Source organism: Dipodomys spectabilis, unplaced genomic scaffold, assembly GCF_019054845.1.
Source record: "Dipodomys spectabilis isolate Male_0828 unplaced genomic scaffold, ASM1905484v1 ptg000136l, whole genome shotgun sequence".
Classification (NCBI taxonomy): Eukaryota; Metazoa; Chordata; class Mammalia; order Rodentia; family Heteromyidae; genus Dipodomys; species Dipodomys spectabilis.
In genome coordinates, this window is record NW_024870813.1 from 8,859,880 (window position 1) to 8,881,523 (window position 21,644).

At 40.9% G+C, this 21,644-nt stretch overlaps 1 protein-coding gene across 5 annotated transcripts in view; it reads left to right on the forward strand.

Moving 5' to 3' along the window:
• Positions 1-21,644, forward strand: part of Kcnma1 (potassium calcium-activated channel subfamily M alpha 1) — a 699,649-nt gene that overhangs the window by 661,362 nt on the left and 16,643 nt on the right. For all 5 annotated transcript variants that reach the window (XM_042690241.1, XM_042690238.1, XM_042690240.1 and 2 more), the window contains 2 exons: positions 8,454-8,567; positions 14,069-14,199. In XM_042690241.1, coding sequence (XP_042546175.1) covers positions 8,454-8,567; positions 14,069-14,199 — 245 coding nt within the window. The remainder of the gene's footprint in view (positions 1-8,453; positions 8,568-14,068; positions 14,200-21,644) is intronic.

Genomic DNA, 21,644 nt, shown 5'->3' on the forward strand with positions numbered 1-21,644 from the left:
ACTGGGGTGCCTCTAGAATTAGACTGTCAGGGCTTTGTACAGCATGCTCTTCCTTTCTTAATTTATTTGCCTGGGTCTTATTTACTCCCTGATAAGCTAAGTGGACATCAGTAGCCCATAGATGCTACCATAGCCTTTTAAACATCTTTTACTTAAGGTCATCAGGGATCTAGGATTGGACCCAGGTTGAGGAGGACAGGCTCATGGAAGGCAGGATGATGGAGGACTAGGGAGTCGAACTCTTGCTTCATGTTGTCCCCTTCTGTGTCCAGAATGGGGACAAAGTTGTCCCCCATCCACCACCACTGCAGAACAGGTTCAAGTGGAGAGTAACTGATAACAACTATTCTGTTTCTACCACTAATTTTATGACCTAGGAACTAATAACTTCTCATCTCTAAGCCTCAGTTTCTTCATCTCTAAAGTGGAGTGATTGATGAGAGGATTTCCCAAACTCCAGCATCGCTAATGTGGATCGGTGGATTGGTGTTGTTTAGCTTTAACCAAATTGTCTGTTTATATGGTTTCCAAGCTTTAGTCAGAGGAAAATTTAACAGCTTCAGCCTTTGTACAAAGTAAGGGTTATTTTGCATAAAATGAATATCCACACAGAAGAAAAGTTGTGGGAGAGTCCCCCTCTGTCCTCCTTGACATTGACTTCCAGTGTCCTATTAGGGATTTTGGCTACCTTAGGCTTCCAAGTGGAAAGTGGTCAGTTCAAGTAGCATTGGTAAATAATTTTTTCCTTGAGTAAACATAGTCAATTGCCCACTTTCCTGACTCTGGGATCCATGTTGGTAGGAAGTCACTGAAACTACTGTAAAAACAATTCACAAAGATAACCTGAGAACTTTTTTTTTTGCTATATGGAGATTTAGGACATTCTTGCTAAACAGGTGTTTTTTCCAGCCTTTTTTTGCACTGCTTCTTTTTGAGATAGGGCCTTGCTTCCTGGCTGAGCATATACCTGGCATGCAATCTGCCTGTGTGTGTGTGTGTGTGTGTGTGTGTGTGTGTGTGTGTGTGTGTGTGTGTGTGTGTGTGTGTGTGTGTGTGTGTGTGTAGGTCGTGGGGCTTGATATCTGGGCCTGGGCCTGGGCACTGTCCCTCAGCTCTTCAGTTCAAGGGTAGCACTCTACCACTTGAGCCACAGCACCACTTCTGGTTTTCTGGTGGTTTATTGGAGATAAGAGTCTCATGGACTTTCCTGCCTGGGCTGGCTTTGAACCGTGATCCTCAGATCTCAGCCTCCTGAGATTACAGGCATGAGCCACTGGCGCCCAGCCAGTCTGCCTATTTTAAAAGATTTGCTGTCATTGTTGGGATAGCAAGTATACACCATCACCTCAGCTTCTTTCTCAAAATCCTTTCTGCCTATTTGGCTTGGAACCATGACTTTCCCAATCTCAGTCTTCCATATAGATAATATGACATACCTATGACATTCCTAACCATAGGAATACAAAGGGTTTTGTGATTTTTCTGCCCTGGCTGGCTTTGAACCATAGTCCACCTGATCTTAGCTTCCTAAGTAGTTAGCATAACAGGCATGAATCACTGGCACCCAGTTTGCGACTTTTTTCCTTAACTAGATTTTTCTTATAGTCCTTTCCAAAAACCATTTTCCTGAATCAATGTGTACACATAGATCACCAACCCCCCTCCAAGTGAGGACGCAATTGTGCTTCTCTACATGGAATTTTCTTTACTTGAGCTGCTGAAGAATTTGTTGGAATACATACTGCAAAAATGACTGCTGTGGCTATTACTGGAGTTGCTCAGGGGAGCTATTCAGATGCCTCATTTATTGGAGCTTAATAGATTAAAAGTCCAAATTGAGTCTCATGATATAAGCCTAATCAAGTTCTAATCTGCATAATTTTCCCATAACCAGCAATGGGAAATTTGGATAATTTATGTCCTAGCAGTTGCCAATCATGTGTTAAATAGCATTGTTGCATTTACTTATCAAAATATTTTTATTGATCTTCACCTCATCTGGCACTTGGCTTTGGGACTTTTTAAATTTTTTTTCCTGGACTTAACAGCAAATTTAATTCATCTCCTAGATGATGTAATATGAGATGTTTCTCTTGATTTTAACATGTCTTTATAGATCATTTTAACAGTGATCTTTCCCTTTTACAACTTCATATTGAATACCTGTCTCAGCAAACCTAGATGACTGGGCCTAATTTATTTCCCTAGTTTAATGTAGCATATGGATTTCTAACCATCATTTATATGCACACAATAAAAGATAATTTGGCTTGCCACTTGAACCAATTCCTTTATGTTAAATCTACGGGGTTGGAGAAAGCACTTACCTTCATTTTTCCATTTAGTCTAGGGGAGGTGATAGATAAGAATTTCCATTTCTCTCTCTCCCTGGAAAAGCTTGAGGATTTAACTAGGGAAGATTTAGAAAGTACTTTGTGTTTCCCCTATGGAAAAGTACTATAATAAAGCATTTATTATATGTACTGAGTTGTACATACTGCTGTACCAAAGCAAGTTAAACCTAACCAAAACATGTCCCAGTTGTTGTCTGCTATTGTTTAAAAGTGAAGACAATAATAGTAATAAAAAAGTAACATTGGCTCAGTGCTTGAAATTGCCTGCCAGAGTTGGTACCTAAGAAACAGAGACCATCACTGGATTAGGAAATGGAACATGGCGGGCAGTGGCTCAGAGAGATGCTGCCTGAATGTGTCAACCAGATCTGTTCAGTGCCAACTGGCTATGCTTGGCCAAAGAGCATGAATGCCCTGAATCTTTTTTGTTTAAGCGTCTGTCTTAGGGCTTGTACTCAGGGCTTTGGCACTTTCCCTGAGCATTTTTGGCTTAAAGCTAGAGTTCTACCACTTATGCCACAGTTCCACTTGTGGCTTTTTTTGTGGCTAAGCAGAGATGAGTCTCACGGTTATTCCTGCCCAGGCTGGCTTTGAACCACAGTCTTCAGAACTCAGCCTCCTGAGCTGTGGCAGGAGCCACTGGCACCTGGCAACAGCTTTGAATCTTATCGACCTCTCTACAAAATGAAGAGATTAAGAGTCCCTCAGCTCAGGGTTGTGAAGAGGAAGAATCAAGGTGGTCTTTCAAGAAAAGCTGTTAGCCCAGACTGGCCTTAGGAGAAAACATGACATGGTGGCTTAGAGTAGACTGTGGACTTAGTTTGGTGGGTTTAAAACTGAGAGCTGCACCTTCAGACAAGTTGCTTACCTTCTCTGGGTTTCATTTCGCCTCATGAGCAAGAGGTCTCCTTAGGATAGTTTGGAGAACTGAATATATCAATGGTGGGCAGAGTTTAGGATTTCATAAGCACTCAATAGATGTTGACTGTGAGGCTAGAGGTAGAACGGTAGAGCACCTGCCTAGCAAGAATGAAGCCTTTGAGTTCAACCACCCTCGTTCCAGTACTGCCAAAGAATTGCTGACTGTTATGTTTTTATTTCCTTCGAGTTCTATGCAAGCCCTTTTCTTTATCCTCAGTGACCTTTACCAGTCTCGCTGTAGCATTCCTGACTTTGCTTTGAGTTCCATGAGTAACCAGAACATTGAGCCCTTCTTCTTTTCTAACACATTGGTGGGTCCACTGTCCTGTACCCTCTTTAGGCATTGTTCTTGGTACAGCTTCTCTAGGCCATGCTCCTTCTTTACTTGTAGTCATGTACTGTCTCTTAGATGTCATGTACCTATGGGCACATTAACAATTAAATTTTTAAAAACTAATCTTGTTATTTACCATGTCTTTTCTCCTGACCCCGCCTTTTTTTTTCTGAAATGCCATTTTCTGAACTTTTCATTAAAGGGCACTTAACCTTTTCCTAGCCACCTTAATGAGGCCTAGCTTTGCCAAGCCTTGGGAATAACCAGTCTCACCAAAAGAACACTAGATGCTGCTGATTTTCATTTAGCTGAATCTGATAGGAGTGCATGTGGTACTCCTGTAATTAAAGGAGCGGGAGGTTTGTGGAAAATAGGACCCAGTGTACTTAGGAGCTTTCTTCATGAAAACTGGGCACGGTTTTCTATGTACCTAAAGGAAACCCTAATCCTCTCTGTGTCTAGACTCACCTTTTAAAAAATATTCTTTATTTTTTCTCCAAATATTTCTTTATTGAGATTAAGTGATTACATAAATTTCACAGTACTATGGCATAGTTATACTTAGCTAAAGTCACAAACACCTTTTAACCTTCAAAATGATAATCATCATTACCTTAATCTACAAGACTTAGGAACTCTACAAACTTTAACAATAGAACTATTTCTACTAAATCAGGTGGTATGTACATTTCTTTCCTTTCGCTTAGTGTCAGCTCTTCCCTCTCTCATTCCTTCCCTCCCTGCCACTTGAGCCACAGCTCTATTTCTGGCTTTTTTGGGTGGTTAATTAGAGATAAGAGTTTCACAGACTTGGCTGCCTGGGAAAGGCTTGAAACTTGGATCCTCGGATCTCAGCTTCCTAAGTAGCTAGGATTATAGGTGTGAGCCACCTAGTGCCTAGCTTGATGTTAACTTTTTAAAGTATACTACTAGAAAAGTAGCACTGGTGGCTCACACCTGTAATTCTAGCTACTCTGATGGCTGAGCTCAGAGGATTACAGTTTGAAGCACCCCTGGCAGGAAACACTCTTTATCTCCAGTTGACCAACCAGAAGCCAGAAGTGGACATGGATAGAGTGCCAAGCCTTGAGAGAAAAAGCTAAGGGAGAGAGCAAGGCTCTGAGTTCAAGCCTTAGTAGTGACACAGACAACTAAACAGAAAGGAGGTATTATTATTGCTGAGTTTTTGTAATCAACAAAAGCACACCGTTTGTGGGTTCACACATCGGGAGAGAGACAGACCTTCAATGGAAGGATATCTTTGTGGACACCTCATAGTTGGTCAGTTGCAAATGCTAATGGAACCAGCCTTGGTGAGTGAAGAGGAAAATGGAATATGAAAGCCAATGGAAAGAGGCCTCTGAAGCAAGCATGTCATTTCTAAATGAAGGTTTCATGCAAAGGAATTGATCTTTTTTTTCCACAACTGAAAATGGAATCTTTAAATAAGATAAAATAAAAGGATGCCTTGGCTGGTTGCAAGTCCCGTAATGAAATACAGTTTTCCTAATACCGCGTGACCCGCATTTCTCCCTGCTTTATGGTTGCTATTCCTTGACGTACAAACCCATATTTTCTCAAGTCAGCATTTGATGATGGATGTCAAAATACAGTCCATGTATTATGCATATAGCATTACCGATTTAAGGTGTTTACTTGTCAAGTTGAAGAAATTCAAAAACGTCACATCCACTGAATCTGCACAGCTGTCACATGCAGTTTTTCATGCTCTTGAATGAAACTTCTGATAAAAACAGTTTAGTTTTCCCCCTTTCTATTCTAGGGGAAGAAAACAGCTAGCATTTAAAATGTGTGTTTGTAGTTATGGGCTTGGATTGAAAACACGTACGTTCCAAAGTTGAAGAAGATGGACACTATAATGTCATTCAAATTGACTTACCCTGTTCACAGTGAATTCACATAAAGAACAAAGCGAAGTGCCATCATGAAAAGGTACTATGGAAAACTACTTTTCTTTCTGAAAAAAAAAAGTTTGGCACTTGATAGGAAATTTATACCCAGGAGAGCAGAAAAACAATAATAAAAAAAAAGCCCTTATATATTTTTCTGGCATTTCATGCATTATATACTTCCAAAACAACAGGCAATTATTGAGTACCTGCCATTTCGTTCCTGATTCACGCACGCTCCAAATGCCAGATTCAACCCCATCTTGTCATATTACTGGGGAGTGAGTCAAATCCGGTCACATCTTCTATTTGAAGTTTTGCCCTCGGAAACTTAGTGAGTGACTTTGTGTGTATAAGATGCTACTTTGTGGAGAAGCCCATGTGGCACTTGACCAAAGGTGAGGGGGAGAAATCAAATGTTATCCTCTGAGGCTGGGGGGAGGGGCGGGCAAGTTACCTTACAGCCAGCAAGGAGCCAATGGCTCCACATGTCCTATGCTTGCTTCAGTTAGGAAATTTCATTTCTACCCAGTGAAGGTGTGAAACGAGTAAGTTTCTCACACTGGTATGTCTCTACATGTACCCCAAAGAACTAGTCTCTGGGTTTGGCTATGGTGATGTCCCACTACTCTCATTAAACTTGAACTTAAAGGGGAGTGTGTGTGTGTGTGTGTGTGTGTGTGTGTGTATAAAATCTTTTTTCCCCCTAGTACTGGGGTCACTGTCCCTTAGTTTTTTTGTTTGAAGCTTGCGCTTCACTGCTGGAACTGCAGCTTCATTTCTGGCTCTTTGCTGGTTAATTGGAGATAAGTCTCAGAGGCTTTCTTTCTCGGGATGTCTTCTTTTTTTCCTAGTAATTTTTTTAATTGTGAAAATACTGTACAGAGGGGTTCCAATTACATGGGCAAGGTAATGAGTACATTTCTTATCAAGCATTGTTGCCTCCTCCTTTGTTTCCCCTTCCCATCCCTTCCTATCCTCCCCTTCCCACCTCCCCCCACCCACATTCTCTCCCCACTTCCCGCCAAAGTTGTAAAGTTCATTTTTTGACATAGCATCTTGTACGTCTCATTGTTGCAATGGGTCCACTTGTATCCCTATTTAAATGGTTTGTTTTTTCCCTTCCCCTCCACAAATTATACCAACATCAAATACAGTGAAAACAGGGGTTATACCGTGGGGGAGGGACATACAAAGCAACAAAGAAATCATCTTATAAATATGTTAGAAACAATCTCAAGAAAGAAAAAAAAAACATCTGAATCCTTATCTTGGGGTTCATTTTGCCTAACATCAACTTATCTGACCATTCTGCAGAAATATAACTAGTATATTTGCAATATACTAGTTATTGCAAATAAAGGAAACCATGGGACCTATGTTTCTTTGGGCCTGGATTACTTCATTTAATATGATTTTTTCCAAGTCTTTCCATTTCATAACAAATGGGGCAATGTCATTCTTTCTGATGGAGGCATAGGATTCCACTGTGTATATAAACCACATTTTCTTGATCCACTCATCTACTGAGGAGCATCTGGGTTGGTTCGGGATGTCTTAAAATTGTGATTCTCAGATCTCAGCCTTCTGAGTAACTAGGATTACAGGTATGAGCCAACAGTTACCACCCCCCACCCCTGCCCCAGCTAAAGTCTTACCTATTAAGATATCCTGCAGGACAATGTGGCCCACCTTCTCAGGATGCAGAAAATTGGTGGATTATATTTTCAGGCAAACCCAGGAAATAAGTTAGGGAGCTCCTCATCTCTATAAAACAAGGCAGGTGTGGTGGCTCCCACTTGACATCCCAGCTACACAGGTAGCATAAATAGAAATATCTTGTTTCAGGCCAGTCTGGGAAAAAAGTGAGAAACATTATTTGAAAAATAATGTTAAAAGAGGATGGACTGTGGCTCAAATGTTAGAGTACCTGTCTAGCATGTGTGAGGCCCTGAGTTTAAGCCCTAGCACCACCAAGAAGAAGAAAGAGGAGGAGGAGGAGGAAGAAGAAGAAGAAGAAGAGGAAGAAGAAGAGGAGGAGGAGGAAGAAGAAGAGGAGGAGGAGGAGGAGGAGAAAGAAGAAGAGGAGGAGGAGGAGGAGAAAAAGAAATCTTGAGAAAGGATGGTTCTAGGGTGGTTACCTTAGGAACTTAAGGATTTTTTTTTTCAGCCAGGATCTTTCAGTGTTGTCCAGGGTTGATGTTCTGTGTTGATGGTGACTGCTTTGTACTGCAGAAATATTCAGGCAGTGAGAATCTCTTCTTCAGTGATTCAGATTCCCCCTTACATCCCAACACGAGAACTCTGTCAAATGCCAGGCCTCAGGCATTCACTGGCAGGAGGATAAGCAATCAATTGGTTTAAGCTAACAGTCAGAGTGGGTTAGGTTATGCTGTGGTAATGACAAAAACAAACATATCTCAGTGGTTTAAAGCGATATGATTTTCTTTTTCATTTAGACCAAATGCTTTGTGGGTCTGGGTAACTCTCCAGGGTTGCTGTCCAGCCTTCATCTCCATGGTAACTGGTGTTCCACAGCTTCTGTAGCCTGGGAAAAGGAAGACAGCAAGTGGCATACTTGTATCAGAAGTGATTTCACATTGCTCATTTCTCACAGGCCAGAGTATTTCATGTGCTGTGTGGTCCTAGCTGGCTTCAAGAGGTCACAGAGGTTGATCTTCCTGGGTGTGTGTGGAAAGGGAGTGGTATCAAAGTCCATAAGCAGAATAAATCACTGGTGTAGACTAGAGTTTTAGGGAACTATCCTAGTGGGTTGGAATTACACCGGTTTCCTTTGTTATAAAAAAAATTCATCAGAGTTTCTGCTAGAAGTGCTAATTATTGACCTATAAATAACACATAAGCTACATATTGCCGGGGCGAGGATTGTGCGTTTCTTTGATTTTTCTCTCTCCTCTCTTCCATTCCCACTAGGATTCACACCTCCAGGAATGGACAGATCTTCTCCAGATAACAGCCCAGTACATGGGATGTTGCGCCAGCCATCCATCACGACCGGAGTCAACATCCCCATCATCACTGAACTCGGTAGGGGTCATGGTTAACTCTGAGTACACACACACACACACACACACAAATAATCTTTATTTTGTCCTCCCAGATCATATAGGTTATGAGGATGTTCGTAGTACTTTTTTCCTTCATAGGCTACTGTGGAGTTTGTTTTGGGAAAGGGATGGAGAGAAGGTATGGATAGAAATAGAGCAGATTACTTGAAGGAAAAACTGATCTATCTTTCCTCTGAGATGAATAGACAGTTTCCTTCATACTGGCCACTGTTTTCAAAGGAGCGTTAAGACGACGACTTTGAAATTGGGCATATGTTGGGGAAGTGGGAAGAATGAAGGAAAGGCTTAGTTCAGTGATTCTTTCTGGTGATTTTTCACCAGAGGCAACCTTTTTGAGCAATCTGTCTGGATCGCTCCTACAGTGTAAACTGTCTGCTGATATACTAAACCTCAAGACAAAGTCACATCCATACTGAGAAGGAGATAGAACACTGGGCTGATGTGTACAACTCATCATTTAATTTTTCCTAGGTGAATTTCTCAGCCAAAAGCCATTTTCAGCAAGTGACTACTCTGATCAAAAAAACAAAGAGGGGATTTTGAGATCCACCTTGGTAGCCTGTGGAATCCATCTTCTATGGTCCCAAGCTACCATGCATGAATTTGCTAAGCAAAGCTGAGTGGTTCTTTCTCCACAAGACAAATGCCAACTAAACTGCTTGTGGTCCTGGGTCCTTTAACTTGAGAATGTTTTCTCTGTTGTTCCCTCACTCTTTTCTTTTTTTCTGTACTTTCCTCCACTCCCTTACCCCTAACCCTGAAATGCCCTATCCAATTAGCTAAACCGGGCAAGTTGCCTTTGGTATCAGTCAATCAGGAAAAAAACAGTGGGACGCACATTCTCATGATAACTGAACTGGGTAAGAAGCGCTGCTTTTCCTTGATATCAGTATCTCTTTTTGTTTTGTTCTTGGTGTTGCCAACAATCATTGGCTTGGGTTTTTTTGTTTCTATTTTATTTTTTATTTTTATTTCACTGGGCTGTAACAGAAAGCACTACCCCATGGCACTGCTTTGAATGTGTTTTTATTTGTGGCTCTGGTTGGAATCGACTGTCTTGTTCTGGCCTTTCTTAATGATTTTTCCCCACACACAGCATCAGCCTACCTTTGATCACACCCATCTGACCTGGCAGTTGTTTCCAAAGCATCTTTGCTTCTAATTCATTTTCTGTGGCCTGAGCCTTCTCTCCATCCACCCCCACCCCACCCCCGCACCTGTACCCTCCACTTACGCCTTCTCTCTATATTCCTCTTCCAACACGCTGTCAGTTTGACTGACATGTCTTCACAGCTCTCAGAGGAAGTCAAAGGAGGAATATAAAAATTTTAAGATAAGAAACCTAAGATGGTACTTTCCCTCCAGCTGTTTATTTTCCTTTATTCTGATTTTATTTGCCTTTTTTCCCCCTACTAGGCCCTTTCTCAGAAGCTCTGGTTCTGAAATCATAAAAGCAGCTAGTTCCTAGGGGATCCTTTCTACCTAAAGCCAGATTTTTGAGAGGGGTACAGAAGATGAGGTCGGCGGCCCTGCACTCTGACTCTCAACCCCAGGTGGCCCAGAGCCCTCTCTGAGAGGTTCATAGTGGATTTGTCTGGAAGATAAAGACCTCTGGTCATAACTGCATTTGTCAGGCCTTTCCACGGTTGCCATGACTTGGTGAACAACCTCTATGAAGGGCACCCATCAGTAGCAGGTCTCAGAACTGGGGATTGATCTTCTAAATAGAGACAGGGAGAAGGCTGCCAGCAGAGGTATAGATGGAGAGGTGGAGAAAGCTCCTGACTTCAAATGACTCACAAATGAAAGGAGCACTCTATTTTCTTGGCCCCAAAATATATTTCAAAATAAGAGAGCAGGCTTTTAACACAGTAATCTTACTTGTGAGGTGTCTAGAAAGGAAGGAATAAATTGTCCACCATTCACCACTGCCTTATTGTAGATGTAGCTATTTATCAGGACAAAATCATTCGGGTCAAGGAGTACCTCACTATTTTTCTGTTTCCAAGCCTAGGAGAGGTATCTTTTTCATGTTTAGTGGAGTTGGCTAAAAGCCTAGGTTTCTAGATTGCTTGTCTCAAAACTGTAGGGGCCATAAAAGACCCAGGGTGCTCATGTGGCCCAGATTTCTGGTTGAAAAATTCGCCCAAACATTTCCATCTCAGAAACCTATGGCAGTATTTCAAAAATATTAATCCCAGGAATTTCTTCTGCTAGTTGGAATTCATGGCCACTCACTAACTAGATTATCCTGGTTTGTCATTAGTGGGGAGGTGGGGATGGAAGAGCTTTGTGTAGCTCTGAGTCAATAATTTGAATAGTTTGGTTATTTGAGGAGGCACTCTGATGTTCACACCTTTTCCTTTCGTCTTAAACCCCATTTCTCTGGTAGTCATACTACTATCCTCAGAACAAGTCTCCTCCCATCCCACACCTCCATAGATATTTCCCAGTTACCCACATGTTCTGAGATGTGTGCTCTACAATACCAGGTCAGTCTTTATCTGCTGAGAGATTTTCAATTAATTTTCAAGGTTCCACAAGAAAAAAACTTTGTGTGGAGCTAGGTGCTGGTGACTCACGCCTGTAACCCTAGCTTCTCAGGAGGCTGAGATCTGAGGACCGTGGTTCAAAGCCAGCCCAGGCAGGAAAGTCCATGAGGCTCTTATCTCCAATTAACCACCAAGTGGTAGAGCGCTTGCCTTGAGCTGAAGAGTGCAGGGATAACACCCAGGCCCAGAGTTCAAGCCTCATGATTGACAGCAAAAAAAAAAAAAAAAAAAAAAAAATGTGTGGCACCGTTTAACACACTGTCTTCTGACAGTGTTTGCATTACTGTTCTGGGAGATGGGCTTTGAGCCACTCTGGCTCTTCACCTGTAAATGGACAGCCCAGAACAATAAGCAAGATTTTCCTTGAACCCTGCCTAGTGCTTCAGAGTCCATTTCCAATGACTGAAAATCTAGAGTCCCCTCTACAAGTGTAGCCATTTCACCCCCTGTTTAATGCCATCCTCTCCCTGTCCCTTGAAAAGAAATAACAGATGCTACCTCTTGACGATATAGATGTATACATACATTACCAGCAGCTGTTAGGGGTAAGCACATTCTTTCACATGTGGGCTCGAGCTTACATTCCCAGATCTCCAAAGAAGAATGCCTATGACCAACAACATGCTTTTTGATTGTTAAAAGACAAAATTACAGCTGGCCACCAGTGGTGGCTCACACCTGCAATCCTAGCTATTCAAGAGGCTGAGATCTGAGGATTGCAGTAGAAGCCAGTCTGGGCAGAAAAATTACATGAGACTTTTATCTACATTTAACCACACACACAAGAAAAGCAGGAAGTAGAATTGTGGCTCAAGTGGTAGAGTGCTAGCCTTGAGCACAAAAGCTTAGGGACTGCACCCAAACCCTGAGTTCATGACCCAGGACCAGCATACACATACATACAGAAAAATTACAGCAAAGTAGTTTTGAAATATTAACTGACATTATTTGCAATTCTAAAATGGGGCAGCTCCAATAGTTCAGAATACAGGTAAATTATATTGATAGCCAGAAAAAAAGGAAAGGAAACTAAGAACAGGGAAGTGAGGTGTAGAGACAGCCTGATTGGTTACATGTAACATCTGCCATATTTGAACCTAGTTTGATTGGCTTCTTGTGATTGGCTGAGACTCAGCTATTTGTTACAAGGATAGATTACAGTGTTTATATCAAGTTAGGTTACAGATTCATGTATACAGAGACAATTGTAGGCCAAACTTGAAATATGTGTGAAGCAGCTTTAAGCCAAACTTATTCATTTTAACAGGATAAACTGAGGAAGGTGAGGAAAAGCTAACACTTGAAGGATCCATGAAAAGAAAGCACTAGTGTCTCTGAGAGAGACAGAGTGAACCTGAGCATCCTCACAATGTAATGTTAGTACACATTCAACATCAGAAGGGCAATTGTGACAAAACTCTTCATTTATCCAGCACATGGCAGGACCTAGGTCCTGGTCCACATATGATTTCAATGAAGTCTCTTAACAATATTATGAGATAACTGCTATATTTCCCCCCACCTTACAGATATAGCAACTAAGATACAGGATGATGCAATACTTTGCCCAAGGAGGTTGGTGACACAGCGTGGACTTAAAGTCTGCCCATTTGTCAGAAGCTAGATTTGGAACCTGTGAGCAGCAGAAACCACAATGTGATCAACTTTGGAAAAATGAAGCAAAGATTTCCATTAGAGTCTTTCTCTAGGGAAAAAAAGATGGTGTCATTTAAAAATAATTCCATGCCTAGCCTTTTATCCTATTACCATTTATTCTGCCTCTTGCAATAAACAAACAAAAGCTTTTTTTTTTTTTAAAGGAAAGTTATCAAGAAAGTTACTTTAAAAAATTAAAACAATAACTCTAGGAATGAGAATTAGCTGCTGATACATACAGGAAGGATTCAGAGAAAGGAAACCTCATCTATTGTCTTCTTAAAAGCACCATAATTATTCCAGAACTCACATGTGCCCTCCTTCCCGCCTCCCAACGACATTTCCCCTATTACTTGCTCTGCAAAAGTGATAATTTCTGAAGCCAAGATGGGAATGGAAATTAATTTGTCATTTAATTTTTAATGAGCTAAAGACATCTGAGTGACACAACTAATCAGTCTGAGCCTGTATGCAGGAGGAATCCTTGAGGGCTCCTCAAATGGAAATGAAATACAGCATCCAGTGATGCTATATCTGCTGAAGTAGCACAGAAAAGATTGAGCTGTTTCAGAGGGGGAATGGGAGAATGTAGAGCCTTGCAACTTGGAATTCAGAGAAAACCCTGTCAGCAAGCAGCAGAAGGCAACTGGGATCCACCCACCATCTCCCCCTGGGGATTCCGGAGGGTTCCGTGGGACCTGTTGATTGGGTGCCTGAATTCAAGATCTGTGGACATTTAGGCACTCACTACCTGGCCAATCCCCAGGGCAGACTATGGATCCTGCCAGAGGGTGAATTCCTTGCTATTTGCCTTTGCTCTGCTCATGGTCCATTGCTCTTTTCCTCTGAATAAGTTGCTTTCTTTGCTTTGTGGCTTACTATCCCAGCATGGCTACTCATTGTTGAAATACATTCATATCTCAAAGGACTTGGCTACCAAAAAACTCTCATAGGTGTTTTTCGGTCATGATTCTAAAACTATTCTAAAGGATTAGTCAGTATATGCTACTAGTCTTCAGCAGCCTGCCAGGGAGCAAGCCTGCTTCGCCGCATTGCTCTCCAGCTCTCAGAAATTTAAACAACCCAATAGGAGCAGTCCATTGAGTCCCACTGGTTCCCAGCCCAAGATCCATTGACAGCTTCCCTATGTTTTTGTTTCCTTTGCAGTGATTTCCGTGTCTCTAAACCAGTCACCTGGTCTCTGGCTTCACTGCCCTCTTAGGTACTCATTCTTGCCTTATGCTTTTTCTAGTGAATGACACAAATGTTCAGTTTTTGGACCAAGATGACGACGATGACCCCGACACAGAACTATATCTCACACAGCCCTTTGCTTGTGGGACAGCCTTTGCCGTTAGCGTCCTGGACTCCCTTATGAGTGCGGTGAGTTTGTCCAGCTCCTTCTTTCCTTATTCAGCAGGTGGGGATGTGCCCCTGGCCACCTCCAATGTCAGAGGCAACAACCAGAGCTTGAGCTATGGCAGCCAGCAGAGAAAAACCATCATGCGGTTTTTATGCTGACAGTAATCAAACAATCATACAAGTAAATACTTGAGTATGCAAATTCTTCCAACAAAACAAAAAGCAAATGAAGCAGGAAAGAATAGGACCTGCTCCTGGGGGATTCCAGAAAGATCAAGAAAACAATACATGCTTTATAACAAAAGCTGAGCCCTAAAGAAGGGAGATTTTTGAGGGGAGTCTACTCCCCAGAGAAGAAGGGAAGGAATCTGCAAACATCTGGTAGCAATGGGGAACCAAGTCTCTCAAAGAAGGCAAAGAATGCCTGTGTGCTGAGTGCTCTACCATAGTGCAAGTCAGGGATGATAGACCAAGATTAGAACTGAAAGACAGGGAAAATGGGCCAAGATTAGAACTGAAAACCCATTTCTGTGGTTTTGGTGTTTTTTTCTAAAGAACAGCAAGCAATAAAGTTGAAGAGTGCTGTAATGAGTTCATTGGGCTAGAGGATTACCTTACCTGGTATTTTTGAAGATGGCGTGCATGTATAAGAAGGCAGCGGAAGGTGTGAATAAGTGGTTATTGTACCTAGGACTAAGGTGAAGTTGGTAGAGATACAGGAAAGTGGTTCGATTTCAGTAGTGTTTCTTGGTAAAATTTACAAGATTTTGGAATAGATTAAACATAAGTAGTAGGTAGAAAGAACAGTGTGCCCTCCACATGTAACTCTTGAGTCTTTGTTAGTGAGAAAGCAGTCTGCATTTATCAGGCACGGGGCAAGGCTTGACTGGTTTTCTCTTGCAGGATGGCAAAGAGAGGTAGCTGGCTAAGAGATTCAAGGCAGCACAATTGTTGTATATTTTATTTTTTCAAATAGCTCAATGTGGATCAAGTGGTCAAGACATTTCTTTTCTCCATTTTTGCACCTTAAAACAAATAACAATTAAAAGAATGGATTCCAGGTTAATGGAGCCATCTTTCTCTACAAAAGGCAAAAGCAGACATTTAGAATGGGTCAGAGCTGGGTATTGTTAAGTGTTCCCACTGAGTGTCTTTATTTACTGTATAGAAAACCCTCTTCATTTTGGAGTTCTCAAGCTCACAATTTGTAGAAATGCAGACATAGGCTGGATAAAAACTGACCTTTGGAGGATCCATGAAGCAGAGTTTTATTGAACGCATTAAAACCATAAACATAACTCAGAGTCTTTATATACATACATTTCTTAAACTGCTAAAGAAGGCTATTCTCTTGAATGTGTTAAACAACTGATATGCTAATTATGCATTATTCTCATCTATTCATTAAAGCTAATTCCAGAAGGACCTCTATTTGAGGAAAGAAAAGCTTAGTGTGTTTTAAAACTAATTTAGGTGACTCTATATTCCTGAATGTGGCCCAGCTGCAAGTGTATCTCAGTTAAAAATCAGAATTATGAATTTAAAAATAATAATGCAGTGACTTTCATTTGCATTAAAATTGACTGGGAATCATGCCACTGCTTTCCAATAGGCCCTAGGAAGAAGTACTCCTGGCTTTCCTAGGGTTCATGAACCAGCCAGTGGATACTACCCTGACTTCTTACTCACTAAGAATAATGGGCTCAGCTTGGGCAAATTGGAGCAGGGTGGAAGGAACCATAGAAGCTACACAATGTATTTAGTCTATACTGCACGAGATTTTGTTAGGCCACATTAACTCCAAATCAGACTTCAAGTCATCTCTTTCAAAGTGTTTTCTTTTCATTCTGATCCTAGTTGGAGAGATTTCAGAAGACTTTTCTCACTAAAACAAAAAAACAAAAACCAAAAAACCCTGTTTATTGTCATTATTTTCTTAAAACTACAAAATATTTTTGGTTTTAAAAAATTAATGTTTACACAGTTATCTAACAAGTATGAATATTGGCCAATCAATATATTCCAATGTAGCTACATCATTTGCAAAGTGTGGGGTTATTTTCGTAGATTATCAAGAGTTTCAAAATGACATCAGCAGAATATTAAAACAAGGTAGGGCCCCTGCTGAGCACAAACCCTATGCAAACAGTCATAAAGCCAGCCTTAGTTCTAAGGAATGCAGTAGATTGAGTAGCCAAGAGCTGCTACTTAGCAAGAGGGACGTATAGAGGCCCTGGTGTGGAGAAAAGTAACACATCTGGATTTGAGTTTCACAGATATCTAGACCATAACTAGGGAGTTAGTTTCCAGAAATTTACATGAAAGATCAAAGAGAATTGGTTTGAAATAATGATATATAAAAACCATATCTAACATCCTTTTGAAATCCAAATTAAAATGCTTGAGAAAGAGTGGGTAGAAAAAGGATGGGCACAATAGTAGGAGTATGAGAGCAGTAAACTCTTTCACAATCCTAGCCTGGGATAAGGGGGATCTGGAATCCAGAGTTGAATTAATTAACAGCAGCCATATTTACATAGGGCTCAGCACTGTGTCCAGCACTTCAACCACAATGTCTGATCTTTTTTGACAATCATGTGAATACACCAGCCTTAAAGGTTGGAGACAGATGTCTCAACTGGCCCACTGACAATGACTTTTCAAATCAACCCTCTACATTCCTATCAAATCAGTGCAGAGCTTGTTTTCCTTGTCTCAGATGAACAAGTTCTGGAGTGGTGTTCTAAAATGGGTCTAGTTCAACAGACCCAGTTTAGATCTACATCGTTTGATAAAGTATTGCCTGGGATTTTTTTGATTTTCTCACCCAAATCTAATCTATGAAAAAGCAGATCAGTCATGTACCCAGGCCGTAACTAGAAGGAGCTAAAAGGCAGGAATACAAACAGCAGGAGCCTGAGGTAAGCTTCCATCTCAGGCATTCCCTCCCAGGCGCCACTGCAACAGCCACACAAATCTCTGTAGATGTCAATGATCTTCTTTTTCGAGCACTCCTTCCCAAATTGCCACTTAATCATGTGTCTAAACATTCCCTGAATATTGTCCTTCATAACTCAACTCCTGCTGCTTACTGCTTCATTTGTTAAAAGAATAATGTTTTTATTCATCACAGCCATTCCTGGAACAGATAGGGATGTTTGAGACATGGCCTTGTGCCTTCATCCTACAAATCAAAGGCAGAAACCCACTATGAAAGGGAATAATTACCCTTATGGGTAGAGGAAGAACACAACTTAGAAGTGTATTTTTCAGAGTGATCTCAGCTTGCTGCTTTCTCTCTTTCCCTCTCCCTCTTATCTCTGTCTCTGTCTATCTCTGTCTATCTCACTGTCTGTCTCTGTCTCGAAATCTCTCTTTCAATATCTCTGCCTGTCTGTCTCTTCCTCTCCCTCTCACTCTCTGTCTCGTACACACACTCATACACACACCTAGATGTGTAAGAGAATGTTTATGTTTAGGGCCGAAACTAGCTTGTGAGTATTCAGATATCTTTTGCTACCACCTCCCTTTCCCCCACAATCAGTTTGTTCTACCACAAACACCCTAAAAAAGAGAAGATAAACATGGAACTCAGAGTGCAGCCATTTGGACCTACATAACTGACTATGTAGCCTGAAATTCACCCTGCATCCGTTTTCTCATCTTTTAAATGGAGTAATAAGTGTAACCTATCCCATAGATCATTTAGCGTGTGGCAAACTATTTATTATTGCTATTGTTCATCAGTAAGCTTATTGGGCACTTAGTAAATGCTAGACAGTGCTCTCCCAAGTTGGGGATTTAGCATGAAGAAGAAAGATACAGACCCTGCTCTCATGGTCAAACATTCCCTCTACTGAGTTAAACAAAAGATAGCTAGTGTGTAAGGAAACGAATGAGTGATGTCCCATGAAGAAAATACATTGGAAGGATGTGAAGTTCTTGAAACAGTGTAACCTTCAGCCACAGATTTGAACATTTGAACTTTGGGCTTTATTTCTAATAACCAGCCATCCCTACAAACCTTTTGCACTACCTGGGACTTCAGTTGGTCCAACTATTAACTACAAATAATAGTAAGAACCCTTTATGGCATTACTAGGTAAAAGCAAAGTATATAAAATTCACTGAACAATGCATGACAAAACAAAAATGTAGGTTTATTATTTGTATATGTGTCCATATACACATCTGTGCGTGTGCATAAATGATTTCTCCCGAACACACACACACACACACACACACACACATGTTTTAGCATGACAAGACGTGGGAGACATGAAGTGAGTCAGGAGTGTGTACAATAAAGGGCTGCCTGCTCTCATCTCTAATATCATAGAGCTGGCCCTGTTTGTCAGACACAGAGGAATTTATGTCAGGAAGACTGTGAGAGGAGACCATCTGGACAATGTGCCACATGGCTTAGTGTCTGTGCTTTCCTGAAGAGCCACACCCAAGAGGGGTGTCATGGAGAACACTATGGATGTTGTGGAGAGCGCCATCTATCAACCTCAGCCAAGTCATTTCGTATGATTGCAGAGACAGAAGCAAATGATTGCTTCATGAACCACTCCTTATACTCTGCTCCACAACCTTGGTTTCTTCTGCTCATAAAGAGACAGACAGATAGACAGACAGGAAGACAGACAGACAGACAGACAGGAAGACAACAGTCTCTGAGCTGGGCCAAAGCAAAAGGGATGGCCCCATGTCCTGTCCTACTAGCAAACTACAGAATGTTCTTCTGAACCCAAGCACATACCCCCTACTGTCACGCTACGCCAGGCAGACTTGTATTAGGGGGGCAAAAATCCAAGAGTTCTCATCTCTCACGAAAGAAAAATACTAAAAATAAAAATCCACACCAGGAAAACTAGCAAATATAAAAAATGGCAGCTATGACATGGAAAATGACAATTTTAGAGCAATTATAAACGAAAGGCAGAGTGCCATTAAAGTTAAGGCAATGTTATTAAAAGATGTGTTAATTTTCAGTTAAATTTTCTATAAAAGACCAATTAGTTTAAAAGGCTTGACAGCATTAACTGTGAAACATAAGCTCCGGTAATTATCCTTTAAAAAAAATAGGAAGAGGAAGATGTTCAAGCCTGGTGGCAGTAGATTCACACGGGGAAGGATGGTATGGGGCGGGCTAGATGGCGCTGGGGCCTCAAGTTTCCCTGTGGCAATGCCTTGCTCCTTGTGCCAGCATTGCATGGCCTCTTGTTTCCTTATGAAACCTAGGAATCACTCAGCTTTACAGGCCAAGGGCACATATTAATGTGAAGTTCTCTGTATTAGCCCTAAGAACACACACCTATGGAGAGAGGGCATTTCTAAGTTAGATGCATTGCTAGTGCTTTTTTTTTTTTTGTAAATTTCTGGCAATATAGAGTTTTGAACTCAGGGCTTCTCACTCAAGTAAATGAGAAGGTTGGCTTACTTGTTTGGCTAATGCTGTGCTATTTGAGCCATGCCTCCAACCTGTTTTTTGCTGTTTATTTTGGAGATGAAGGGTTGCTGACTTTTGGGCCCAAGCTGACCCAAGGTTGTTCACTCTTCTGAGTAGCTAGGATTAGAGGTGTGAGCCATGAGCATGCAGCTGGTTGATCACTTTTTTTTTTTTTTTTTTACCAACAACCAGTTGTTAATTGTATATGAGAAGTTACACAAATGATTTCATTTAGCACTTATCTATAAGCTATTGGTTTGTTTTTCATCCAAGTCTGAGGCATAGAAAAGTAACATAACTTTCCCATTGCTTCTTTCTTTTTTCTTTCTTTCCTTTCTCTCCCTTTCTTTCTTTCTTTCTTTCTTTCTTTTTCTTTCTCTCTTCCTTTTTTCTTTCTCTCTGTTTCTTTCTTTCTCTTTCTTTTTTTCTTTTTTTCTTTCTTTTCTTTCTTTCTTTCTTTCTTTCTTTCTTTCTTTCTTTCTTTCTTTCTTTCTTTCTTTCTTTCTTTCTTTCTTTCTTTCTTTCTTTCTCTCTTTCTCCCTCCTTCCTTCCTTCTTTCTTTTCTTCCTTTTTTTTTGTCAGATGCAAGGTTAGAACTTAAGGCCTGGGCAACTGTCCCTGAGTTCTTTTTGCTCAAGGCTAGCACTCTACCACCTTGAGCCCCACCACCACTTGCAGTTTTATGGTGGTTAATTAGAGATAAGAGTCTCAGTCTTTCCTTCCAGGGCTGGCTTCCAACCAGGATCCTCAGATCTCAGCCTCCTGAGTACCTAAGATTACTTCTTTTTTCTTTCTTTTTCTTCCTTCCTTTCTCTCTTCCTTCCTCCCTCCACTTCTTTCTCTCTTTCCTTTCCTTACTTTCTTTCTTTCTTTCTTTCTTTCTTTCTTTCTTTCTTTCTTTCTTTCTTTCTTTCTTTCTTTCTTTCTTTCTTTCTTTCTTCCTTCCTTCCTTCTTTCCTTCCTTCCTTCCTTCCTTTCTTTTTTGTGATACTTCATGATTGCTAGGCAGGAGCTCTACCACTTGAGTCATATTTTCAACCATTTTATGTTCTTTCTGTGTCTCTGTCTCTATCTCTGTCTGTCTGTCTGTCTGTCTGTCTGTCTCTCTCTCTCTCTCTCCCTCTCTCTCATGATCTCACTTTTTGTTCAGGGCCAGCCTGGACTAAAATATACTTACATTCTCACTATAGTTGGGATGACAGGCATGTATGCAGAGACCACGATGCTGAGCTATTTGTTGAGACAGGACCTACTGATCTCAAACCACCATCCTTCCTATCTCCATTTCCTGAGCAGCTCTCTTAGGACTTTTTAAAAATATTATATTGTATCCTCTACCTATAGATAATTTTACTTCTTTGTATCTTATATGATCCATAGCATCTCTAGCAAATTGTTGAAGAGGTGATATGAGAGTTAACTCCTTGTCTTCCTCTGGTTCTTAAAGGAAAACATCAATTCTTTTTGCCATTTAGTCTGACATGTTAATTGTGGGCTTTTCTTCCATGCCCTGTATGAGAATGATGAAGTTGCCTCCTGTCCCAATATGTTTCAAGCTTATGAAAAGCAACTGGATTCTGTTACCTGTTTCTTCAGTCCACTGGAATTCCTGCATCTTACTCAAAAAAAAAAAAAAAAAGCAAAACAAAAAACTGATTCAATGTGTAAAGTCAGCTTTATTATCATTTAATCTTTTACTTTGTGCTGATATGTAGTCTAAATGTTCTATAATTTTATTTTGATGTCTATGTAAATGCTTTCTATGTTTTTCTTTGATTTCTTCTCAGAATTATTTAGACAGTCTAAAGGATACGTTTCCCTTATATCTTGAACACTGTTTCTCTCTCACTCACTCTCCCCCCCTTCCCTGCTCTGGTGTGCCCTATTGCTTTCTCTAATTTTTATCTAAGTGTGGTCAGTTTATAGTTTATGACTTCTCTGCCATCCATCCACCTTACCTACAGTTAGAATTCTCCCCTCGATCTCAATGAAGGATATTAATTGTAACGCAAAG